Source organism: Squalius cephalus (assembly GCF_949319135.1).
Source record: "Squalius cephalus genome assembly, chromosome: 3".
Taxonomy (NCBI): Eukaryota; Metazoa; Chordata; class Actinopteri; order Cypriniformes; family Leuciscidae; genus Squalius; species Squalius cephalus.
In genome coordinates, this window is record NC_137124.1 from 1,431,500 (window position 1) to 1,457,914 (window position 26,415).

A 26,415-nucleotide genomic window follows, 5' to 3' on the forward strand; every position below is an offset into this window, starting at 1 on the left:
CTGAAGCTACAACTACTGAAACTACAACAGCTCAGACAACTCCAACATCAACTGAAGCTACAACTACCGAAACTACAACAGCACAGACAACTCCAACATCAACTGAAGCTACAACTACCGAAACTACAACAGCACAGACAACTCCAACATCAACTGAAGCTACAACTACTGAAACTACAACAGCTCAGACAACTCCAACATCAGCTGAAGCTACAACTACTGAAACTACAACAGCTCAGACAACTCCAACATCAGCTGAAGCTACAACTACTGAAACTACAACAACTCCGCCAACTCCAACATCAACTGAAGCTACAACTACCGAAACTACAACAGCACAGACAACTCCAACATCAACTGAAGCTACAACTACTGAAACTACAACAGCTCAGACAACTCCAACATCAACTGAAGCTACAACTACTGAAACTACAACAGCTCAGACAACTCCAACATCAACTGAAGCTACAACTACTGAAACTACAACAGCACAGACAACTCCAACATCAACTGAAGCTACAACTACTGAAACTACAACAGCTCAGACAACTCCAACATCAACTGAAGCTACAACTACCGAAACTACAACAGCACAGACAACTCCAACATCAACTGAAGCTACAACTACCGAAACTACAACAGCACAGACAACTCCAACATCAACTGAAGCTACAACTACTGAAACTACAACAGCTCAGACAACTCCAACATCAGCTGAAGCTACAACTACTGAAACTACAACAGCTCAGACAACTCCAACATCAGCTGAAGCTACAACTACTGAAACTACAACAACTCCGCCAACTCCAACATCAACTGAAGCTACAACTACCGAAACTACAACAGCACAGACAACTCCAACATCAACTGAAGCTACAACTACTGAAACTACAACAGCTCAGACAACTCCAACATCAACTGAAGCTACAACTACTGAAACTACAACAGCTCAGACAACTCCAACATCAACTGAAGCTACAACTACTGAAACTACAACAGCTCAGACAACTCCAACATCAACTGAAGCTACAACTACTGAAACTACAACAGCACAGACAACTCCAACATCAACTGAAGCTACAACTACTGAAACTACAACAGCTCAGACAACTCCAACATCAACTGAAGCTACAACTACTGAAACTACAACAGCACAGACAACTCCAACATCAACTGAAGCTACAACTACTGAAACTACAACAGCTCAGACAACTCCAACATCAACTGAAGCTACAACTACTGAAACTACAACAGCTCAGACAACTCCAACATCAACTGAAGCTACAACTACTGAAACTACAACAGCTCAGACAACTCCAACATCAACTGAAGCTACAACTACTGAAACTACAACAGCTCAGACAACTCCAACATCAACTGAAGCTACAACTACTGAAACTACAACAGCACAGACAACTCCAACATCAACTGAAGCTACAACTACTGAAACTACAACAGCTCAGACAACTCCAACATCAACTGAAGCTACAACTACTGAAACTACAACAGCACAGACAACTCCAACATCAACTGAAGCTACAACTACTGAAACTACAACAGCTCAGACAACTCCAACATCAACTGAAGCTACAACTACTGAAACTACAACAGCACAGACAACTCCAACATCAACTGAAGCTACAACTACTGAAACTACAACAGCACAGACAACTCCAACATCAACTGAAGCTACAACTACTGAAACTACAACAGCACAGACAACTCCAACATCAACTGTAGCTACAACTACTGAAACTACAACAGCTCAGACAACTCCAACATCAACTGAAGCTACAAATACTGAAACTACAACAGCACAGACTACTGCAACTACAACTGAAGCTACAACTACTGAAACTACAACAGCTCAGACAACTCCAACATCAACTGAAGCTACAACTACTGAAACTACAACAGCACAGACAACTCCAACATCAACTGAAGCTACAACTACCGAAACTACAACAGCACAGACTACTGCAACTACAACTGAAGCTACAACTACTGAAACTACAACAGCTCAGACAACTCCAACATCAACTGAAGCTACAACTACTGAAACTACAACAGCACAGACAACTCCAACATCAACTGTAGCTACAACTACTGAAACTACAACAGCTCAGACAACTCCAACATCAACTGAAGCTACAACTACTGAAACTACAACAGCTCAGACAACTCCAACATCAACTGAAGCTACAACTACTGAAACTACAACAGCTCAGACAACTCCAACATCAACTGAAGCTACAACTACCGAAACTACAACAGCACAGACTACTGCAACTACAACTGAAGCTACAACTACTGAAACTACAACAGCACAGACAACTCCAACATCAACTGAAGCTACAACTACTGAAACTACAACAGCACAGACAACTCCAACATCAACTGAAGCTACAACTACCGAAACTACAACAGCACAGACTACTGCAACTACAACTGAAGCTACAACTACTGAAACTACAACAGCTCAGACTACTGAAACATCAACTGAAGCAACAACTACTGAAACTACAACAGCTCCACCAACTCAAACATCATCTGAAGCTACAACTACTGAAACTACAACAGCTCAGACAACTCAAACATCAACTGAAGCAACAACTACTGAAACTACAACAGCTCAGACAACACCAACATCATCTGAAGCTACAACTACTGAAACTACAACATCTCAGACAACTGCAACATCAACATCAGCTGAAGCTACAACTACTGAAACTACAACAGCTCAGACAACTCCAACATCAACTGAAGCTACAACTACTGAAACTACAACAGCACAGACAACTCCAACATCAACTGAAGCTACAACTATTGAAACTACAACAGCACAGACAACTCCAACATCAACTGAAGCTACAACTACTAAAACTACAACAGCTCAGACAACTCCAACATCAACTGAAGCTACAACTACTGAAACTACAACAGCTCCGCCAACTCCAACATCAACTGAAGCTACAACTACTGAAACTACAACAGCTCAGACAACTCCAACATCAACTGAAGCTACAACTACTGAAACTACAACAGCTCAGACAACTCCAACATCAACTGAAGCTACAACTACTGAAACTACAACAGCTCAGCCAACTCCAACATCAACTGAAGCTACAACTACTGAAACTACAACAGCTCCGCCAACTCAAACATCAGCGGGCACTACAACTACTGAAACTACAACAGCTCCGCCAACTCAAACATCAACTGAAGCTACAACTACTGAAACTACAACAGCTCAGACAACTCCAACATCAACTGAAGCTACAACTACTGAAACTACAACAGCTCAGACAACTCCAACATCAACTGAAGCTACAACTACTGAAACTACAACAGCTCAGACAACTCAAACATCAGCGGGCACTACAACTACTGAAACTACAACAGCTCAGACAACTCCAACATCAACTGAAGCTACAACTACTGAAACTACAACAGCTCCGCCAACTCAAACATCAGCGGGCACTACAACTACTGAAACTACAACAGCTCCGCCAACTCAAACATCAACTGAAGCTACAACTACTGAAACTACAACAGCTCAGACAACTCCAACATCAACTGAAGCTACAACTACTGAAACTACAACAGCTCAGACAACTCCAACATCAACTGAAACTACAACAGCTCCGCCAACTCAAACATCAGCGGGCACTACAGCAACGACTTCTTCCCCTCTAACCGCAACAACAACACAACTTACTTCTACAACTGAAAAAACGGTCACAACTCCTTTAACCTCTACATTTCTTGTCAGTTTTTCCAGCAATGAAGCTTTTGAAACTGAACTGTCAAATTCATCATCAGAAGCATTTAAAATCAGAGAAAACAAAATCATAACAGAGGTAAGTTGTATGATCAATGTTTAAGGCACATGTGATTTGCACTACAAACTAAATAGTAACATTCTTCCATTTTAATATATTAAGCATTTTATTTTTGAACCCTAATATAAATATTCGTGTAAACTATTTGCACCCAACATATGTAATGTATGTTATTTAAGTGCAAATAATGTTCTATTTTATTCGTGTCCGGGTGTAAATATGAATTTACTGGTATTTTAATAATTTGTAGTCCAGATTTTGCTTTCACTACTTAATAGTGGTGTGATCCCCTGCACCACTATTAAATAGTGAAAGCAAAATCTGGAAATGACAAAATTACAAAACTCACAGTTCAGATAATATTGCGGTTTTTGAGTCACAGATGAAAATTGCGGTTTTTGAGTCACGAAAAAACAAGGGTTTGAGTTAGGTAAACGCACACAGACACTCAGAAGGTAGTAGGTAGTCTTTTAATAAATACACAGGTACATCCATACAAGGAGATCCATGCAATTGTTCTACGATCAACTTAGGCTTATGATGCTTTTGGGAAACGCAGCCATGGCTAAGAGTTGAAGCAGTCCATCCTAAGTTAAAGGGGTGGTATAATGCCACTTTTTACAATGTGTAAAAAAAGTCTTTGATGTCCCCAGAGTATGTATGTGAAGTTTTAGCTAAAAATACCCGACAGATTTATTTTTACAACATGTTAAAATTGTCCCTTTTTGAGGGTCAGTAAAAGTTTTGTGTGTGTCCCTTTAAATGCAAATGAGCTACTGCTCCTGGTACAGAGGGCGGAGCTTCAAGAGTTAGCAGCTCCAATTACCTCATGCAGACACGCACTAAAATGTCAGAAACTGTTCAGCCTTTTATGTTTAAACTGGAGTCGGACAATGGTGGAGAGACTCAAGAAGAAGTGACAACATGTAGAATACAACAGGATGTTTCTGAATGGTTAGTTGATGAATTTATGTTGCTGATGTGGAGTTATCTATCTTCAATTAGCATATTCTGCAATGAAAAACTATAAAATCGCTTGTGCAGGGACGGTTGTAAGATGCCTACAGAGTGACATGATATTGCATTTGTGTTATGTACGTCTTGTATTGCATGTGAAAAGACGGATGTGACAGCTTGAGCAGACTCACAAATGTGCTCTACTCCAACAACTCTTCCTCTTCTCAACACTGCCTTTGCCAAACTAAAATCACCCGCGCGTATGAAACGCGGTTAACAAATAAACTTGACACGCCTTACCATGTCTAATAACAAGCACAAACTGTGTTAAAAAGAATTTGACATGCAAGTAAAAATGTAGGCTATCTGTGCTACAGCGTTTTTTTACTTTACCACAGTAAAGGATATGAATACAATAGGCCTAATTAAAAGCAAACCAATGAAGAAATGTTTATAATCCCCTTACAAAATGGTGAGACGTGAGTGAAGATTTGGGAAACGAAACAAGAGATTCCATGCAGGGATGAGTCACGATTTTTGAATATTCGATTAGTTGATTTAATTATAGAATATCGAATAGGTTGTGCGATTATTCTCTAAAATAAAATCTCCATGTTTTTGGTGCTGATGCAGTGACGCGTTCATGTAACCGGAGGGTGACGCTGCCAATAACGCACATAACAGCTGTCACAAAGAACCGGCAAAAGTAATGATTATGAATGTGTCAAATATAGCAAGGAGACATTTTAATTGTTTTTTAATAAACTAGTGTTTTCTGTGTCAGTGTCGGCTACAAAGATGAAGTTGGCGATGCTGACTTGTCATCTTCGCAGTGAACGCGCCTATAGAGAGAAATGCACATTTCATATGAAATACATAAGCAGTGTAGGCTAGTCGGTTTATTTTCTTTTTGAAATGTTTTGTTTAAAAGTAGACAATTCAAGCTTTCTATATGGAATAACTAATGGAATATTGTTAAATTCGCTGATAATCGGGTGACCAGATCGCAAAACAGAATTCAAAGCCGACAAAGCTTAAATTTATGGGCTCACGCACAACTCTCTCATTCGTCGTGAATCCCAATTCTCCCCCAATATTTCCATGGCTGCGATGTAACATTTAATTGCTAACATTATTTCTTTTGTAAACAAAGCTTTGTGCTGCACATCATGTAAAAATGAATGAATGATCACCAAATGTCTTTCATGTTGTAGGTTTTTGAATTCGTTACTAAATATTGAACCTGACATTTTGAATCTGTTTTCCACAGATTAAGCCAATCTTTAAAAGGGAATTCGGTAGCTCCTTCGTTGAAATGAAAGTTATCTCGTTCCGGTGGGTATTTCTTTCCTAATAATAATACATTTCATTTTTGGAAAACAAAAATGTATACAGATACACATATATACATATACATATACATACACACACACACACACACACACACATATATATATATATACACACAAGTTAGAAATAACAATTTTAGATTTCCAAACATTTCTATTACAAATGCTGTAATAATTCAGAAATATTTTTGTATGAACAAAGAGTTTTATAACAGAAGATGTGCACCACACAGAGATCTGATCCCACTATTATCGAGAATTACATGGAAGACACAGAAACAACTGAGGCTAAACACCATAAATTTATAGAAGAACTATGGCAACTTCTCCAAGATGCTTGGAACAACCAACCTTAAAAAACTCCTAGGAAACAGATGTTTTGAAGGCAAAGTGTGGTCACACCAAACACTGACTTGATTTGCTTAATAGACATTAACTCTTAAACAGTGCAGTAGTTTGCTGGCAGGTTGTTCCAGCATCTTGGAGAGGCTTTCACAGTTCTAAGGATGGCTTTAGTCTCAATTGCTTGTGTTTTTTTCATGCAATCCCAGACGGATTCAATGATGGTGAGATGAGATCTCAGTGTGGGCTGTACCATCGGTTGTTGGGCTCCTTATTTATAAAACAAAACATGTCAAGATTATTCCAAAACTTGCAAAAGGAATTTGTAAATCTAGAATTCTACTGGTACACTATGGCAAAAGATATCGGCAACTGTCACGTTGTTTTTTTTTTTTTTTTTAATCAAATGTTCGTCAAATGTTATATTTTGTTATTAACAGCATTTGACAGATTTGTATAAAACCACTTTTAAAAACATTTTAAAAAAATGGCAATGACTCTTTCTCTCCCCCATCCCTTCTGTAGTGCTGGATCAATCATCACTGATATGAATGTAACATTTACAACCACACCCAGTGAAACGAATATATCCAAAGCCATTTTAAATGGCAACACCACTCTAAACATCACCAGTGTTGATGGTAAGTCAATCAAGCAATATCATCAATGCAATGTCATTCAAAACGGTTTGGAATGCTTTCTGTGTTAATCTTTATTTTTATTAAACTATAGTTGTGTGTATTTGTTGTTCATACAATATTTTATATGGATTTTGCTGAAGATTAATAGTTTTCTCAACTGTTATTTTATTAAACTTTATTCTACAAATTATCCAAACACACAACAGTAAATCCACTCAACACGACTACCAAAGCCACTACAACCAGTCCTACAGCTCAGCCAACTCAAACATCAGCGGACACTACAACTACTGAAACTACAACAGTTCAGCCAACTCAAACATCAGCGGGCACTACAACTACTGAAACTACAACAGCTCTGCCAACTCAAACATCAGCGGGCACTACAACTACTGAAACCACAACAGCTCCGCCAACTCAAACATCAGTGGGCACTACAACTACTGAAACTACAACAGCTCCGCCAACTCAAACATCAGCGGGCACTACAACTACTGAAACTACAACAGCTCTGCCAACTCAAACATCAGCGGGCACTACAACTACTGAAACTACAACAGCTCCGCCAACTCAAACATCAGCGGGCAGTACAACTACTGTAACTACAACAGCTCCACCAACTCAAACATCAGCGGACACGACAACTACTGAAACTACAACAGCTCCGCCAACTCAAACATCAGTGGGCACTACAACTACTGAAACCACAACAGCTCCGCCAACTCAAACATCAGCGGACACGACAACTACTGAAACTACAACAGCTCTGCCAACTCAAACATCAGCAGGCACTACAACTACTGAAACTACAACAGCTCTGCCAACTCAAACATCAGTGGGCACTACAACTACTGAAACTACAACAGCTCTGCCAACTCAAACATCAGCGGGAACTACAACTTCTGAAACTACAACAGCTCTGCCAACTCAAACATCAGCGGGCACTACAACTACTGTAACTACAACAGCTCCGCCAACTCAAACATCAGCGGGCACTACAACTACTGAAACTACAACAGCTCCGCCAACTCAAACATCAGCGGGCACTACAACTACTGAAACTACAACAGCTCCGCCAACTCAAACATCAGAGGGCACTACAACTACTGAAACTACAACAGCTCCGCCAACTCAAACATCAGAGGGCACTACAACTACTGTAACTACAACAGCTCCGCCAACTCAAACATCAGCGGGCAGTACAACTACTGAAACTACAACAGCTCCGCCAACTCAAACATCAGAGGGCACTACAACTACTGTAACTACAACAGCTCCGCCAACTCAAACATCAGCGGGCACTACAACTACTGAAACTACAACAGCTCCGCCAACTCAAACATCAGCGGGCAGTACAACTACTGAAACTACAACAGCTCTGCCAACTCAAACATCAGCAGGCACTACAACTACTGAAACTACAACCGCTCCACCAACTCAAACATCAGTGGGCACTACAACTACTGAAACTACAACAGCTCTGCCAACTCAAACATCAGCTGGAACTACAACTTCTGAAACTACAACAGCTCTGCCAACTCAAACATCAGCGGGCACTACAACTACTGTAACTACAACAGCTCCGCCAACTCAAACATCAGCGGGCACTACAACTACTGAAACTACAACAGCTCCGCCAATTCAAACATCAGAGGGCACTACAACTACTGTAACTACAACAGCTCCGCCAACTCAAACATCAGCGGGCACTACAACTACTGAAACTACAACAGCTCCGCCAACTCAAACATCAGCGGGCAGTACAACTACTGAAACTACAACAGCTCCGCCAACTCAAACATCAGCGGGCACTACAACTACTGAAACTACAACAGCTCCGCCAACTCAAACATCAGCGGGCACTACAACTACTGAAACTACAACAGCTCCGCCAACTCAAACATCAGCGGGCACAACAACTACTGAAACTACAACAGCTCCACCAACTCAAACATCAGCGGGCACTACAACTACTCAAACTACAACAGCTCCGCCAACTCAAACATCAGCGGGCACTACAACTACTGAAACTACAACAGCTCCGCCAACTCAAACATCAGAGGGCACTACAACTACTGTAACTACAACAGCTCCGCCAACTCAAACATCAGCGGGCACTACAACTACTGAAACTACAACAGCTCCACCAACTCAAACATCAGCGGGCAGTACAACTACTGAAACTACAACAGCTCCGCCAACTCAAACATCAGCGGGCACTACAACTACTGAAACTACAACAGCTCCGCCAACTCAAACATCAGCGGGCACTACAACTACTGAAACTACAACAGCTCCGCCAACTCAAACATCAGCGGGCAGTACAACTACTGAAACTACAACAGCTCCGCCAACTCAAACATCAGAGGGCACTACAACTACTGTAACTACAACAGCTCCGCCAACTCAAACATCAGCGGGCACTACAACTACTGAAACTACAACAGCTCCGCCAACTCAAACATCAGAGGGCACTACAACTACTGTAACTACAACAGCTCCGCCAACTCAAACATCAGCGGGCACTACAACTACTGAAACTACAACAGCTCTGCCAACTCAAACATCAGCGGGCACTACAACTACTGAAACTACAACAGCTCCGCCAACTCAAACATCAGCGGGCAGTACAACTACTGTAACTACAACAGCTCCACCAACTCAAACATCAGCGGACACGACAACTACTGAAACTACAACAGCTCTGCCAACTCAAACATCAGCGGGCACTACAACTACTGAAACCACAACAGCTCCGCCAACTCAAACATCAGTGGGCACTACAACTTCTGAAACTACAACAGCTCCGCCAACTCAAACATCAGCGGGCACTACAACTACTGAAACTACAACAGCTCAGACAACTCAAACATCAGCGGGCACTACAACTACTGAAACTACAACAGCTCCGCCAACTCAAACATCAGCGGGCAGTACAACTACTGTAACTACAACAGCTCCACCAACTCAAACATCAGCGGACACGACAACTACTGAAACTACAACAGCTCTGCCAACTCAAACATCAGCGGGCACTACAACTACTGAAACCACAACAGCTCCGCCAACTCAAACATCAGTGGGCACTACAACTTCTGAAACTACAACAGCTCCGCCAACTCAAACATCAGCGGGCACTACAACTACTGAAACTACAACAGCTCAGACAACTCAAACATCAGCGGGCACTACAACTACTGTAACTACAACAGCTCCACCAACTCAAACATCAGCGGACACGACAACTACTGAAACTACAACAGCTCTGCCAACTCAAACATCAGCGGGCACTACAACTACTGAAACCACAACAGCTCCGCCAACTCAAACATCAGTGGGCACTACAACTTCTGAAACTACAACAGCTCCGCCAACTCAAACATCAGCGGGCAGTACAACTACTGTAACTACAACAGCTCCGCCAACTCAAACATCAGCGGGCACTACAACTACTGAAACTACAACAGCTCCGCCAACTCAAACATCAGCGGGCACTACAACTACTGAAACCACAACAGCTCCGCCAACTCAAACATCAGCGGGCACTACAACTACTGAAACCACAACAGCTCCGCCAACTCAAACATCAGCGGGCACTACAACTACTGAAACTACAACAGCTCCGCCAACTCAAACATCACCGGGCACTACAACTACTGAAACTACAACAGCTCCGCCAACTCAAACATCAGCGGGCACTACAACTACTGAAACTACAACAGCTCCGCCAACTCAAACATCAGCGGGCACTACAACTACTGAAACCACAACAGCTCCGCCAACTCAAACATCAGCGGGCACTACAACTACTGAAACCACAACAGCTCCGCCAACTCAAACATCAGCGGGCACTACAACTACTGAAACTACAACAGCTCCGCCAACTCAAACATCAGAGGGCACTACAACTACTGTAACTACAACAGCTCCGCCAACTCAAACATCAGCGGGCACTACAACTACTGAAACTACAACAGCTCCGCCAACTCAAACATCAGCGGGCAGTACAACTACTGAAACTACAACAGCTCCGCCAACTCAAACATCAGAGGGCACTACAACTACTGTAACTACAACAGCTCCGCCAACTCAAACATCAGCGGGCACTACAACTGCTGAAACTACAACAGCTCCGCCAACTCAAACATCAGAGGGCAGTACAACTACTGAAACTACAACAGCTCCGCCAACTCAAACATCAGCGGGCACTACAACTACTGAAACTACAACAGCTCCACCAACTCAAACATCAGCGGGCAGTACAACTACTGAAACTACAACAGCTCCGCCAACTCAAACATCAGCGGGCACTACAACTACTGAAACTACAACAGCTCCGCCAACTCAAACATCAGCGGGCAGTACAACTACTGAAACTACAACAGCTCCGCCAACTCAAACATCAGCGGGCACTACAACTACTGAAACTACAACAGCTCCGCCAACTCAAACATCAGCGGGCAGTACAACTACTGAAACTACAACAGCTCCGCCAACTCAAACATCAGCGGGCACTACAACTACTGAAACTACAACAGCTCCGCCAACTCAAACATCAGCGGGCACTACAACTACTGTAACTACAACAGCTCCGCCAACTCAAACATCAGCGGGCAGTACAACTACTGTAACTACAACAGCTCCGCCAACTCAAACATCAGCGGGCAGTACAACTACTGTAACTACAACAGCTCCGCCAACTCAAACATCAGCGGGCACTACAACTACTGAAACTACAACAGCTCCGCCAACTCAAACATCAGCGGGCACTACAACTACTGTAACTACAACAGCTCCGCCAACTCAAACATCAGCGGGCACTACAACTACTGAAACTACAACAGCTCCGCCAACTCAAACATCAGAGGGCACTACAACTACTGTAACTACAACAGCTCCGCCAACTCAAACATCAGCGGGCAGTACAACTACTGAAACTACAACAGCTCCGCCAACTCCAACATCAGCGGGCACCACAACTGCTGAAACTACAACAGCTCCACCAACTCAAACATCAGCGGGCACTACAACTACTGAAACTACAACAGCTCCACCAACTCAAACATCAGCGGGCACTACAACTACTGAAACTACAACAGCTCCGACAACTCAAACATCAGCGGACACTACAACTACTGAAACTACAACAGCTCAGACAACTCAAACATCAGTGGGCACTACAACAACAGAAACTACAACAGCTCCGCCAACTCAAACATCAGCGGGCACTACAACTACTGAAACTACAACAGCTCCGCCAACTCAAACATCAGCGGGCACTACAACTACTGAAACTACAACAGCTCCGACAACTCAAACATCAGCGGGCACTACAACTACTGAAACTACAACAGCTCCGCCAACTCAAACATCAGCGGGCACTACAACTACTGAAACTACAACAGCTCCGCCAACTCAAACATCAGCGGGCACTACAACTACTGAAACTACAACAGCTCCACCAACTCAAACATCAGCGGGCACTACAACTACTGAAACTACAACAGCTCCGCCAACTCAAACATCAGCGGGCACTACAACTACTGAAACTACAACATCTCCGACAACTCAAACATCAGCGGGCACTACAACTACTGAAACTACAACAGCTCCGCCAACTCAAACATCAGCGGGCACTACAACTACTGAAACTACAACAGCTCCGCCAACTCAAACATCAGCGGGCACTACAACTACTGTAACTGAAACTACAACAGCTCCACCAACTCAAACATCAGCGGGCACTACAACAACGACTTCTTCCCCTCTAACCGCAACAACAACACAACTTACTTCTACATCTGAAAAAACGGTCACAACTCCTTTAACCTCTACAGTTCTTGTTAGGTTTTCCAGCAATGAAGCTTTTGAATCTGACCTGTCAAATCCATCATCAGAAGCATTTAAAAACAGAGAAAACAAAACCATAACAGAGGTAAGTTGTGTTATAAATATTTAAGGCACATGCAATTTGCAATTTATTGCAAAATAAACAGTAATGTTCTTGCATTTTAATGTATTAAGCATTTTATTTTGAATCCTAATATGAATATTAGTGTAAACTATTTGCAACCATCATATGTAATGTACGTTATTTAAGTGCAGATAGTGCTGTATTTTATTCGCATCCAGGTGTAGATATCAATTAGCTGTTTTTTAAATAACTTCTAGTCCAGATTTTACTTTCAACCACTTAATAGTGATGCAACGGATCATATAACTCAAAGTTCGAATCATATGGTGGTTTTTGAGTCACAGATGGAATCATTTTATGGATCAGCAAAAAAAAAAAAGGGTCTGAGTTTGATAAATGCACGCAAACACAAAAATGAAGGTAGTAAGTAGTCTTTTAATAAATCCTTGTTCTATGATCAACGTAGGCTTACAATGATTTTGGAAAGTGCAGCCATGGCTAAGAGTTTAAGCAGTCCACCCTAAGTTAAATTCATTGTGGAAGACTTAAGTAATAAAGACAGTGACAATTAAAAACCCCTCACTGGTCACTCAGGTGGTCTATTGAACAAGGATACAGAGGGGAAAAAACTACATCCCTACACCAAATGGTTTAAAAGTTATGAGCTGAAAAGATAAGTGAATAAATAACAACAGAAATAATAAGCAACAACACCAGACAAAATAGGTGAAAATACATGCAAATACTCCCTCCAAGCATTTAAAGGGGTTGTATAATGCCCTTTTCACAATATGTAAAATAAATCTCTGATGTCCCCAGAGTGTGTGTGTGTGTGTGTGTGTGTGTGTGTGTGTGTGTGTGTGTGTGTGTGTGTGTGTGAAGTTTTAGCTCAAAATGCCGCACAGATATTTTTATATAGCATGTTAAAGTTGTCACTTTTTGAGGGTTAGCAAAAACGCACCGTTTTGTGTCTGGCCCTTTAAATGCAAATATGCTGCTGCTCCCGGCACAGAGGGCGGAGCTTGTTAGCAGCTCCGATTACCTCATGCAGACACACACTAAAATGACAGAAACTGTTCTGCCTTTTATGTTTAAACGGAGTCAGACAAAGATGGAGAGACTCAAGAAGAAGTGACAACACGTAGAATGCAACAGGACGTTTTTGAATGGTTAGTTTTTTATTTATGTTGCTGATGTGGCGTTAACTATCTTCAATTAGCATATTCTGTCATGATAATCTATAAATCGCTCGTATAGGAACTGTTGTGAGATGCACTCAGTGTGACTTTCTATTGCATGTGAAAGACGGATGTTACAGTTTGAGCTGACTCACAAATGTGCTCGACTACAACAACTCTTCCTCTTCTCAACACAGACTGGTGTTCCGGGGGCGGGGTTTATGTGCATTTTAGGGTTGATGATGTCACTAACCCTGGAGGAATGTCGTGTAGTCTCTACCAGCCATTTGTTGTAGTCCTTAAAAAACAATTTATTTAAAAGCAAATATCTCCCTTTGCTTTGAACTTTGAGCGTTGTAACTTTGCAGATGTTGTTTATGCTCAAACAGCAACATTACACACTAACTAAAGTTAGAAAAGTTAAATCATCCACCCCTTTAAAAACTTGTTCCAGATGATGTACAAACAAATTTAAAGTTCCCCTATTATGCTTTTTAGAGTATTGGGGAACACTTTATTTTACTTTGTCCTTGTCACATATGTTACATGTACTTACCATAGTAATAACAGCATGATTACATGCAACTAACCCTCAACCAAATCCTAATCCTACCCTAACCCTATAGTAAGTACATGTAGTTGCTTAATATTTCTCAGTACTTAAATATATAATTACACTGTAACAATGACCCCTTAAAATAAAGTGTAACCGAGTATTGCCTTACATGCAGTGTGTAATAGAGCTCTTTGTGAAGGTAAAAGCTTCAGTAATTCAGTCTTAGTTCCTGCTGAACCCGCATAGGTTTGTAACTAATTTGCATAATGCCAGCCTGTGGTCTTGATTGGCTGAACAGCGTATCTTAGCCCCGCCCTCAAACACTGTAGTTTATCTGAGACGAAGAGTTTGGTTTGTGTTGTTCGTGTCGAGAAGACGCTGTTTTCTGCTGACAAAGCAAATCCACTTTGATGAGATTGATACGGTAAAATCCACGCCATCGCTACTGTTCATATCACCGTGATCAAGAGCTGAGGAAGAGCTGGAATTCAGATATGCTAATAGGCGTTTTGTTTCCAACGTTCACTGTAAGCGGTAGACCAATCACAGCAGACTGGGCCATCTGACCAATCAGTGCAGGGTAGGCTTGCAGAAAGGAGGGGTTTAGAGAGACTGAATTAACAAACAAACAGTTACCAGACTCTTTGAGAAATGAGGTGATGTGCAATGTATATTATGTGAAAATAATGTGGGTTTTTTAACCTAAAATAGACCTTAAAATAGAATAACAGGTGCACTTTAAGATACACCATTGAACAAGAACTAAAGAGTAGACTACTACAGTAAATGTTAATATGCACTTAAATTTGTAAATAATAATGGCAGATCATGTAAAAAAGAATTAATGACCACCAAATGTCTTTCATGTTGTATGTTTTTAACTGTGGTTAAAATTTGTAACTAAATGTTGAACTTGACATTGTGAATCTGTTTTACACAGATTAAGCCAATCTTTAAAAGGGAATTCGGTAACTCCTTCGTTGAAATGAAAGTTACTTCATTCCGGTGGGTATTTCTTTCCTTATTATAAGAATACATTTCATTTTTGGAAAACAAAAAATGTCTACAGTCTAGACAGCTCTCTCTCTATATATAGCTTTAGTGGACAAGTTGGAAATAACAATTTTAGATTTCCAAACATTCCTATTACGAATGCTGTAATAATTCAGTGATATTTTTGTATGAACAAGGAGTTTTATAACAGAAGATGTGCGCCACACAGAGATCTGATCCCACCATTATCGAGAATTACATGGAAGACACAGAAACAACTGAGGCTAAACACCATAAATTCATAGAAGAACTATGGCAACTTCTCCAAGATGCTTGGAACAACCAACCTTAAAAAACTCCTAGGAAAGACTTGTTTTGAAGGCAAAGTGTGGTCACACCAAACACTGACTTGATTTGCTTAGTAGACATTAACCCTTAAACAGTGCAGTAGTTTGCTGGCAGGTTGTTCCAGCATCTTGGAAAGGCTTTCACAGATCTATGTATGGCTTTAGTCTCAATTGCTTGTGTTTTTTCATGTAATCCCAGACGGATTCAATGATGGTGAGATGAGATCTCAGTGTGGGCTGTCCCATCGGTTGTTGGGCTCCTTATTTATAAAACAAAACGTCAAGATTATTACAAAACTTGCAAAAGGAATTTGTAAATCTAGAATTCTACTGGTACACTAGGGCAAAATATATCAGCAACTGTCAAATGTTTTTTTGAATCATCTATATTTTGTTAACAACAGCATCTGACAGACTTGTATAAAACCACAAGATAACAATAATAGCTGCATGAACACTTCACCAAATGCTTATGAGAGTTTGTACACTGAGTCTTACATTTAAAAAAAAAAACAATGACAATGACTCTTTCTCTCCCCCGTCCGTTCTGTAGTGCTGGATCAATCATCACTGATATGGATGTAACATTTAGAACCGTACCCAGTGACACGACTATATCCAAAGCCATTTTAAATGGCAACACCACTCTAAACATCACCAGTGTTAATGGTAAGTCAATCAAGCAATATCATCAATGCAATGTCATTCTAAACGGTTTGGAATGCTTTCTGTGTTACTCTTTATTGTTATTAAACTATAGTTGTTTGTAGTTTTTGTTTATACAATATTTTTATGGATTTTGCTGAAGATTAATAGTTTTCTCAATTGTTATTTTATTTAACTTTATTCTACAAATTATCCAAACACACAACAGTAAATCCACCCAACCCTACAACTACAACCACAACCAGTCCTACTACAACTACAACTACAACTACAACCACAACCAGTCCTACCACAATTACAACCAGTCCTACTACAACTACAACTACAACCAGTCCTACTACAACTACAACCACAACCCCTCCTACTACAAATACAACTACAACCAGTCCTACTACAACTACAACCACAACCAGTCCTACTACAAATAGAACTACAACCAGTCCTACTACAACTACAACCACAACCAGTCCTACTACAAATACAACCACAACCAGTCCTACTACAACTACAACTACAACCACAACCCGTCCTACTACAACTACAACAAAACCAACCACCACACAAACAACAACAACAACAACAACAACAACAACGCCCACCACCACCACCACCACAACAACCACACTACCACCACGTCCTCCGCCATCGGTAGCCATACAGATTGTCATTATTGTGATATTTGTTCCACAACTTGAAAACCCACAAAGTCCAGAATTTCAGGAACTAGCCACACAAGTAGAGAGTCAGGTAAGTTTCAAACTGCAGAACATTCATCCATTCTTCAAAACTGCTTATCTTCTGTAGGGTTGAGGGAACTGCAGAACAATATATATATTTTAAAATGTTTCATGATTTTAAATGCTTACATTTTTCTTTTTCTTTTTTTTATAATAGTACAATTCTAAAAGGAAAATCTAAACTTGGTTTCAAATATAAATGTTTATTAGCAGTAATTGTAATTGTTTTATTTTCATAGAATATTTTGAAATATTCCTAAAACTGACTCACTGTTTTTACAGTTTGATATCGTCTATAAAAATAAGTATGGGGACCTTTTCATCAGGACCATCGTGATTCGTTTCATGTAAGTTAAAAGTTTGCTTCATTACTTAAATGATTTCTTTATTAAATTTGCTTGGGATGCACGATATATCGGCCACCATATTGGTATCGGCTAAATTCTTTTTTTTACATTTTTATGTTATCGTTATCGGCCCGATAAGAAAATTTGGCCGATATATTAAAGCAATTAAATAATGTATGATTTCCTTCAGCTGAGACACTTCAGATGCGCACTGTTCAACATGATGGTTTTGAATGGCATGAAATATGATTGGAATCACTTCAAAAGGAAAATACAGTTCACTGCAACATGTGCAGCACAAATCTGTCATATCGGCTACATACAATTTTCATAAGAACATAATAATTGTGTGTTTGGGACATGGCTTTTGATGGTGAGACTTTTGTTTTTGTAATCAGGCTCTCAAACATTCTATAAAATTTTGGATTTAAATTGTCGGACAATATATCGGTTATCGGCTTTCAAATATAAAGAATTATCGGTTATTGGTATCAGCCAAGATTTTCATATCGGTGCATCCCTAAAATTTCCACTCCATCATGCTTTCAGTCTGACAGATTTTGTGACGTTCTTAAAGTACTGAAGAATGTCGTATTAACTCATTAGATAATTTATGCATTAGATTAGATGCATTAGAACTTACATTTAATGTAATATATTCCATCAGTACTCGCATTGGAACCCATGACTTTGCCGCTGCGAGCGTGATGCTCTGCTGTTTGAGCAATGGGAATGCCTGTACTTAAATCCCCCTGACAAGAAAAACTAATTTTGTACTTTCATTGTAATTTATCATGATTACCATACTCATTACTGTCAACACAGCTCAAAACATGAGAAGATGTCATCTCCTTTTTGAATATTTGCTTTCCTAAGCATTTATGGTTGTGTGGTTAGTTGCATTTATGGTTAGTTGCACAGTATATCTGGAAGCAGTTATAATCTCTTGTTTTTCATTTCAGAGCTGTTGCCAAAACCAGAGCAGAGCAAAATGTCCAGGCAGAGGTTGAGATAGTGTTTAGTGAAAAGTCAACCGAACCCATTCCCAGCAGCACTTCCATTGTGGAGACTCTGAAAGAAGCAGCCACGAATCCAAACTCCGGCCTCAACATCACCGTTGATGCCAACACTATTAGTGTCATCAGTAAGTCATCACAGTCGATGTACAGTTATCTGATATGCCCAATTGCTATGAAATGTACCATGTTGACTTGGCTAGAAAATTCTGTGCAATATGTGATACCTTTTCAAATAATTTTTGTAGAATCACTGCAGATAATTCCACTGACAATCCTGACTAATGGGACCTTTGCGGCTGCTCTTTCAATTACAACTTCACCTGAATTTAAGAACAGGGCAACAATGATAAAAACAGGGGTAGGTGTGACACGTCTACTTTTTTTGGTTATTTCGGCAAACATGCTTGTGCCAATTTAGTCTAAACAACACTCTTGTTTTGCAGCTTGAACCGTTTTTCTTTGCCGATTACCCTGCATCATTCAGCATCATAACCATAAACAACTTCAGGTATTTATATGCTGGCGTGTTCTTGAACATAGCTTTTGATTTAACATAATACTGCATAGTTTTAATTAATGAACTTTGATTTGAAACTCTCTGTAGTGATGCCAGTGTAAAAACAAGGAGTGTACCCTCGATCCGAAACTCCATGGATCTTACATTTGCAGCGAACGCCGCTCTCCCCAACAGCACCCAGATAGTGAACACTATTGTTCGAGCAGCCAGAAGCAACTCGTTACCCTTCCAGATCTTCACAAATGAAATTGTGATAAATGGCACAGGTAAGTGTTGCACTTTAATCTTTTTGCTCAGATGAGTATTTATACTTTGATAACTGCACTCATATCAATGTAGGAAAGTGTACAGTTGTAACAATCTGTTCATTTTTTATTTTTTTTATATTATTATTTAGATATTGGCGCAGATATTACACATAATTTAACTCACTCATGCAAGTTCTGTGCTAATAATGCGGGAAAGTTATTCACTATAACAAACAGGTTGAATGAGTAAATTATCCGCAGGTGAGAAGATCAAACCAAGCGCTTAATTTCGAAAATTTATACCACTTTTTAGTTTACATTCAACTTAATAAAAAAAAAACTTAACTCAAACTGCACCATAGCACAATCTAGCATCCAAGTATGCTTTTAGGTGTTTATTAATAGCAAATTCTCTAAATTTCAGGCTCTGTTTCGAAGAAGAATATGTATTAATCATCAATAATAGGCACAGTTTGTTTTTATTATCAGACAAGAGTGGCCAAAAGTGATTTCAGTGAATTCACATCTTCACCCTTTGTTCAAATATTAAATGTGTATAAGATTTTGTAGTCATATTGTTCAGTTGTGCTTGGAGTCGGTTTTATTTGTGATAATAACGCAATATGACAAATTGTGTGGACATGATTTTTGTCCAGGCTGCCATACAAAGAAATTATGAGAGAACCAACAAAATATTAATAACTGATTATGTTATTGTCAATGTATGCTTGTTCCTGTCACCTCTTTTTTTTTTTTGTATAGTAAAATAAAAACTTTAGCTGTAGTTTGCCTTTTTTTTCTCCAAATAACACAGATAAATACCATCGCCAAGTTTTTGCATTTTGTTCTTTCCTCATATTTTGATGGCTTAATCCAACTTGTAGGGCCATTAAAAACAGATATCCCCACGTACAACACTTTTGGCCACAATTGTATTCCCAATAAAAATGAGCAGAAGAAAAGGACTCTATGGGCCCTATTTTAACGATCTGAAACGCAAGTATCAAGCGCGAAACGCAAGTAACTTTGTGGGCGGGTCTCGGGCGCTGTTGCTATTAAACCGGCGGGATAAATGACTCTCCGACGCAAATCTAAAATGTGTTGGTCTGAAGTAGCTTCATTACTCATAGGTGTGGTTTGAGCGTAACGTGAAATAAACCAATCAGAGCGACATCTCACATTCCCTTTAAGAGCAGGCGCGCTTGTTCCATGGCGGATTGCTATTATAACGGCGGATTTGCCAGGAGCGGTTCACAGCCGAGGAGACCGGCGTTCTCGTCAGGGCCGTAAAACACAGAGAAGTGACATTGGGGATGGAGAAACACACCCAAATTAGCTTTGCTTAAACAGGCGTATGATAATTTGGGTAAATGTGTAAGCTAGATTTATGCCTATATCTTCATGGACACAAGAATGATTTCCCTCGTGTGGTAATATTTTTCCTTGTAATAATGTATGGTTTGCAAAAATGAAAACTGCTGTTTCTGTGTAGATGAGAGAAGCAAAGTGCATGCGCGTTGAGCACACGCTACATTGATTATGGCCAAGCATGCACCCTTAAAATAGCATATGAATAACATGCGCCACTGACTTTAGACAAGGTTTTTCCTGGTCAGTGGAGGAATTGTTTTCTGAAACTGCAAAATAGCACCAGGGAACGTTTGCGCTGGAACACGCCTCCTCTTTGCACTGAACTGCCCCGGGAGCACAAGTTCATTCCCAAGTTTACCGGCGTGCGTCTGTGGAGGGAAAAGTCTGCTGTGAGCGGGTGCAAAATGACACATGCGTCGCTGTACAAAGTCAATTGCGCTGGGTGCAAGATAGGGCCCTATATCTGTGAAGGAATGCGGACTGTAAGCTTGAATGTTTTCACGCAGAGAGAGAATGTGCGCATGGATATTAACGCTTCAAACTTGAAGTGTTGCAACTGTACTCTGTCTTAGGGTTGTGCCGATAGACGATAGTATCGTGTATCGACGATAGACAGAAATATCGCCGATGGCAGATGCCTTTGACGATATCAATACGATAATTGGCTCGTTTTCCCATTAATGTATTAAATCATTATTATTATTATGAAGCTAGTATAGTTATTAAATTAATTAGGAACTACAATTATATTTGCCTTGCCTAAATTCATAACGACATCACCACAACCACACTTGTGACATCACCACATAACCACACTTGCGACATCACCGACGCGCGCGTATGAGGACTCCTCAAAGAAAATGTTTTTAAAACAGACTAAAAAACTACACCCCACAACGAAATTTAATTGCAAGGTGATCCATTCACAAATTGTCAAGAGTGCTTGTTTTAACAGACACATCATTCTTATACAGAGCCAAGATGAAGACGCGGCATCGTTGTTTGTCAGTATTTTGTTTCCATAGCACATTAACAAAATATTTAATGACACTAATAACACTAAAAACAATACAATTACAAAATATTAATTATAATAATAATATCAATAAAATTATATAGGCCGCCTAGCTAGGCCTAATAAAAGTCTTTAGTTCACGAAGCATCTGTGAAACTCTGCCAATGCCATCTGTGAAAATCACAAGCAACTTCAAACTTGTTTAACAAGAAATATTCTTCTAATTTTTTCACTGTCAATAATGTAAGTCCACAATAGAAATATTAAGCCAGTAAATTAAGATAGTTGCTGTAGCCTACCGTTATATCCACCGTCGTCTCTGAGAGAACGCGCCGTTAATGCAGCGAAAGCTCAGTCCGTTTCTGCTTTCGTTTTCAGGGAATGGTCGCGTTTACATGCACGTTATTAACTCGATTATGCTGAATAAACTGACAATGCATGTGGTCATGTAAACGGATTAACCCATTTTCCTTTATCAGAGTCAAGTAAGTCATAAGTTTAAGTAGGCGTATAACCGATCGACTTTTAGATTTTTGCCTCTGATTTCTCCCGGCATTTAAAACACATTAACCCGCGTTATTTGGGCTTATTGAAGTGCGGTGCGCATAAGTGAAGTGCATCCACACAGAGAGAGAGCACTGGTAGGAGGACATATCGCAGACTCCGACTCTTTCTTGACCCAATAAATTAAAACGTGTTCTCATCTCGTGCAGAAGCAGCCTACAGTCAAAATGCTGCATCTGTAACGGCATGAGAGGATAATGTGTCTGTAAATTTCCCGCTGACATGTTGGAATACTCCGAGTCAGATACAAGAATGATTAGGATCTTTTTTTTTTACCTCACTATACCAGGAAATAACCTGATTTAGCCTATTAATAAACACTCCACCTTTGCTAGCAAAATAGAAAAAGATTCTCATTTAAAACGAAGTAATAAAACAAGCAAATTGATGAGTAAATAAGCAAGTTAATAATCAAATAAGTAAGCCCCGCCCCCTCACGATAATATCGTGTATCGCCGATCTCACAGGCTGACGATAGGACGATATGAAAATGGAGCATATCGCCCAACCCTACTCTGTCTACTGTACTAGATGAGCTTTAGGCAAAATTCCTAATGTTCACTGAATGATAACTTCTGTCTGTTCTCTTTTCAACGCAGCATTTTCATCAGCAGAAGTCAGCAGCAAGATCAGTGTGTTGACCGCGTTACTTCTGGCCGCTGTGTCACTTCTGGTTTCGTGGTTTGATTGAACATAACTATTAATCTCTGTAACTGATTCAGACGGGTCTGAACGTTGCCTTCAACATCTGCTCAAGTGAAGGACTCTTACATAGAGCTACTGATGCTACTTAACGAGTAGTAATGAACGTACTATTTTTACATAATCCTATTCTGAAAACTTCACACTAGACTTCAGATATCAGATCTGGATCTGTATATTCCTGTGTTTTTATAGATTTAAGTCAGAACCCAGCATTGTGCACTTAGGTACAGTAGTTTTTATTTGATAAATACTTCAATTCACGACACTGGTTTGTAAAATCTAAAAGGTTGTAAAGTGTGTATGCTAACACAAGTTCCACAAATACCTGCAATTAGTTTTTAAAATGGCATGTTTTTACATTAAGTGATCAGTCAAAATGTTCCATGGACTATTTCATTTGATTCCCAGTTTTATCAAAATGATCAGAACTACTCCATATAGATTAAAATACTCTACATATTAAAATTGAAGGAGAACAGAAACATAACTACCATGTATTTTTCATGTCCTGACAGATGGAAAAGGTTCACTTAAAAATGATTTATATCTTCATAAGGTTTCACAGCCAAACCTTTATCTCATGTACACACATACTCACATCTCTTTTAAAAGCTACATGACTGCTCCACTGAAACCGAACACAAGCTGTGTCGTGGAAAAACTAGGTCTCTTTTATGCTGGCCGACTTTGAAGAGTCTGAAACAGGTTTTGGTAAGCAAAAGGATGAAGTATTTCAAAGATTATGAAAACCTGTAAAAACTCAGAAATGTCTGGTGGGAAAACGCATGGATAATAAGTCTGATAATATTACATAACACATAAACCTGTACAAAACTAAACTCCTCATCTGACATGTTTCATGCAAAATGATCTGTATAATACCAGTATTTTCTAAATTATTTATTCTAGTAAAAAATATATATTTCTGATGTTAATTTAATGCTAAACTCAAAGTCTTTTCTGTGAATTGTATTGCTGTATTGTTCACACTGGATGTGGTAATAACAGTTATTATGTAGGCTATGTAGTTATATTTATCACTTGCTAAATAAACTCTGGTGACTATTGTATTATAATGGTGATAAACAATGATAATAATAAAAAAAAAAGATTATTCTCAGTTTTAGACATTGTATTATTATTTTTTCTCTCTTCTTCCTTTCTCTCAACGATCATACCCCCCCCCCCCCCCCCACCACCACCACCACCACCACCACACACACACACAAAATATATTTTGTTTTTACCTTCCATACAATGAAAGTTATGGGGATGAATGTAAAAACACACCATTTATTGTTCCACAAAACGAAAGAAAGAAAGAAAGAAAGAAAGAAAGAAAGAAAGAAAGAAAGAAAGAAAGAAAGAAAGAAATGTGATAACGCAATGAAATGTTTGTCTCTTGAACTTTTATTTACCTGTCAAAAGTACAGAGAAAAGATTTCCAGTGTTTTCACTGACCAGCTTTATTGTATTTTTGATTTTGATGGCATGTTTCCCACTGTCTCACATCACCTTTCCTTTTAATTACAGTTTTATCATTTCAGAACTGAAGTTACTAATGTTGCAGTATACGATCCACACACACGTCTCCACATCAGCGATACCATCACACTAAACCCATGCCGTTTGCACTGAGCCATATACCGTGACAGGCATTAGCTTTTGCACTTGTCGCTTGGCGGTTTCTCATGCAATGTCTTCTGAGGTGTCAAAGGCAGGGCTGGGCGATATAGCGAATATTAGCGATTATATTTCATTATTTTAACAATGATGGAAAATGTGTAAATATCGTGAATATCGAATATTTCGAATTCAAGCATACTTTCCAAAAGAACTCGCCGAACGTCCAATATTACGTCCCATTTTCTTGTCATTTGTCACCGCCACAGATTACCGCGATAGAGTCGTCACAGAAGCTGTTCTATCTGTTCATGTAATAAAAAGGCTTAAATGTATTTACTTTGTAACAATAGCTGTTCTATCTAAATTGTTTTTGTTGTTTTTTTAATGGGGGCAAAAGAAAATTATGTTTTTTTTATTATTTAAAATAAATGCAAACATATCGAGATATACTGTATATCGAATATCGATATCAATTATTTGATATATCACTCAGCCCTAGTCACACACATTCAACAGAGGTCTCCTGCCTTGCCCGACACGGGCTGAGATTTCTCTGGATTCCCTGAATCTTTTCACAGCATACAGTGGGGAGAACAAGTATTTGGTACTCTGCCGATTTTGCAAGGTCCCCGTGCTCAAGCCAGCGCATGTCCAGGCCCGTCTGAAGTTTGCCAAAGACCATCTGGATGATCCAGAGGAGGAATGGGAGAAGGTCATGTCGTCTGATGAGACAAAAATAGAGCTTTTTGGTCTAAACTCCACTCGCCGTGTTTGGAGGAAGAAGAAGGATGAGTACAACCCCAAGAACACCAAAAGTGAAGCATGGAGGTGGAAACATCATTCTTTGGGGATGCTTTTCTGAAAAGGGGACAGGACGACTGCACCGTATTGAGGGGAGGATGGATTGGGCCATGTATCACGAGATCTTGGCCAACAACCTCCTTCCCTCAGTAAGAGCATTGAAGATGGGTCGTGGCTGGTTCTTCCAGCATGACAACGATCCGAAACACACAGCCAGGGCATCTAAGGAGTGTAAGAAGCATCTCAAGGTCCTGGAGGGGCCTAGCCAGTCTCCAGACCTAAACCCAATAGAAAATCTTTGGAGGGAGCTGAAAGTCCGTATTGCCCAGCGACAGCCCCGAAACCTGAAGGATCTGGAGAAGGTCTATATGGAGGAGTGGGCCAGAATCCCTGCAGTGTGTGCAAACCTGGTCAAGAACTACAGGAAACGTATGATCTCTGTAATTGCAAACAAAGGTTTCTATACCAGATATTAAGTTCTGCTTTTCTGATGCATCAAATACTTATGTCATGCAAAAAAATGCAAAAGAATTACTTAAAAATCATACAATGTGATTTTCTGGATTTTTGTTTTAGATTCCGTCACTCACAGTTGAAGAGTACCTATGATAAAAATTACAGATTCCTACATGCTTTGTAAGTGGGAAAACCTGCAAAATCAGCAGTGTTTCAAATACTTG

General features: G+C 39.9%; 1 protein-coding gene across 1 annotated transcript; it reads left to right on the forward strand.

Annotated features, from left to right (window-relative positions):
- Positions 1-3,829: 3,829 nt before the first annotated feature.
- LOC307155498 (uncharacterized protein) lies at positions 3,830-24,433 on the forward strand. The gene is made up of 10 exons (XM_079866182.1): positions 3,830-3,860; positions 6,070-6,134; positions 7,016-7,131; positions 16,994-17,532; positions 17,805-17,869; positions 18,832-19,013; positions 19,134-19,246; positions 19,332-19,396; positions 19,493-19,671; positions 23,203-24,433. The coding sequence occupies exons 2-10, from the start codon at positions 6,115-6,117 to the stop codon at positions 23,292-23,294; spliced, it is 1,371 nt and encodes a 456-aa protein (XP_079722308.1). The 5' UTR covers positions 3,830-3,860; positions 6,070-6,114; the 3' UTR covers positions 23,295-24,433.
- The last annotated feature ends 1,982 nt before the right edge of the window (positions 24,434-26,415 follow it).

What these genes read in the sequence shown, in the direction of transcription:
- LOC307155498 (XM_079866182.1), top strand. Translation starts at nt 6,115, where the DNA reads ATGAAAGTTATCTCGTTCCG. An exon ending in CCACACAAGTAGAGAGTCAG is followed by an intron (nt 17,533 to 17,804) that starts GTAAGTTTCAAA and finishes CTGTTTTTACAG; the next exon opens with TTTGATATCGTCTATAAAAA. An exon ending in CAACACTATTAGTGTCATCA is followed by an intron (nt 19,014 to 19,133) that starts GTAAGTCATCAC and finishes TAATTTTTGTAG; the next exon opens with AATCACTGCAGATAATTCCA.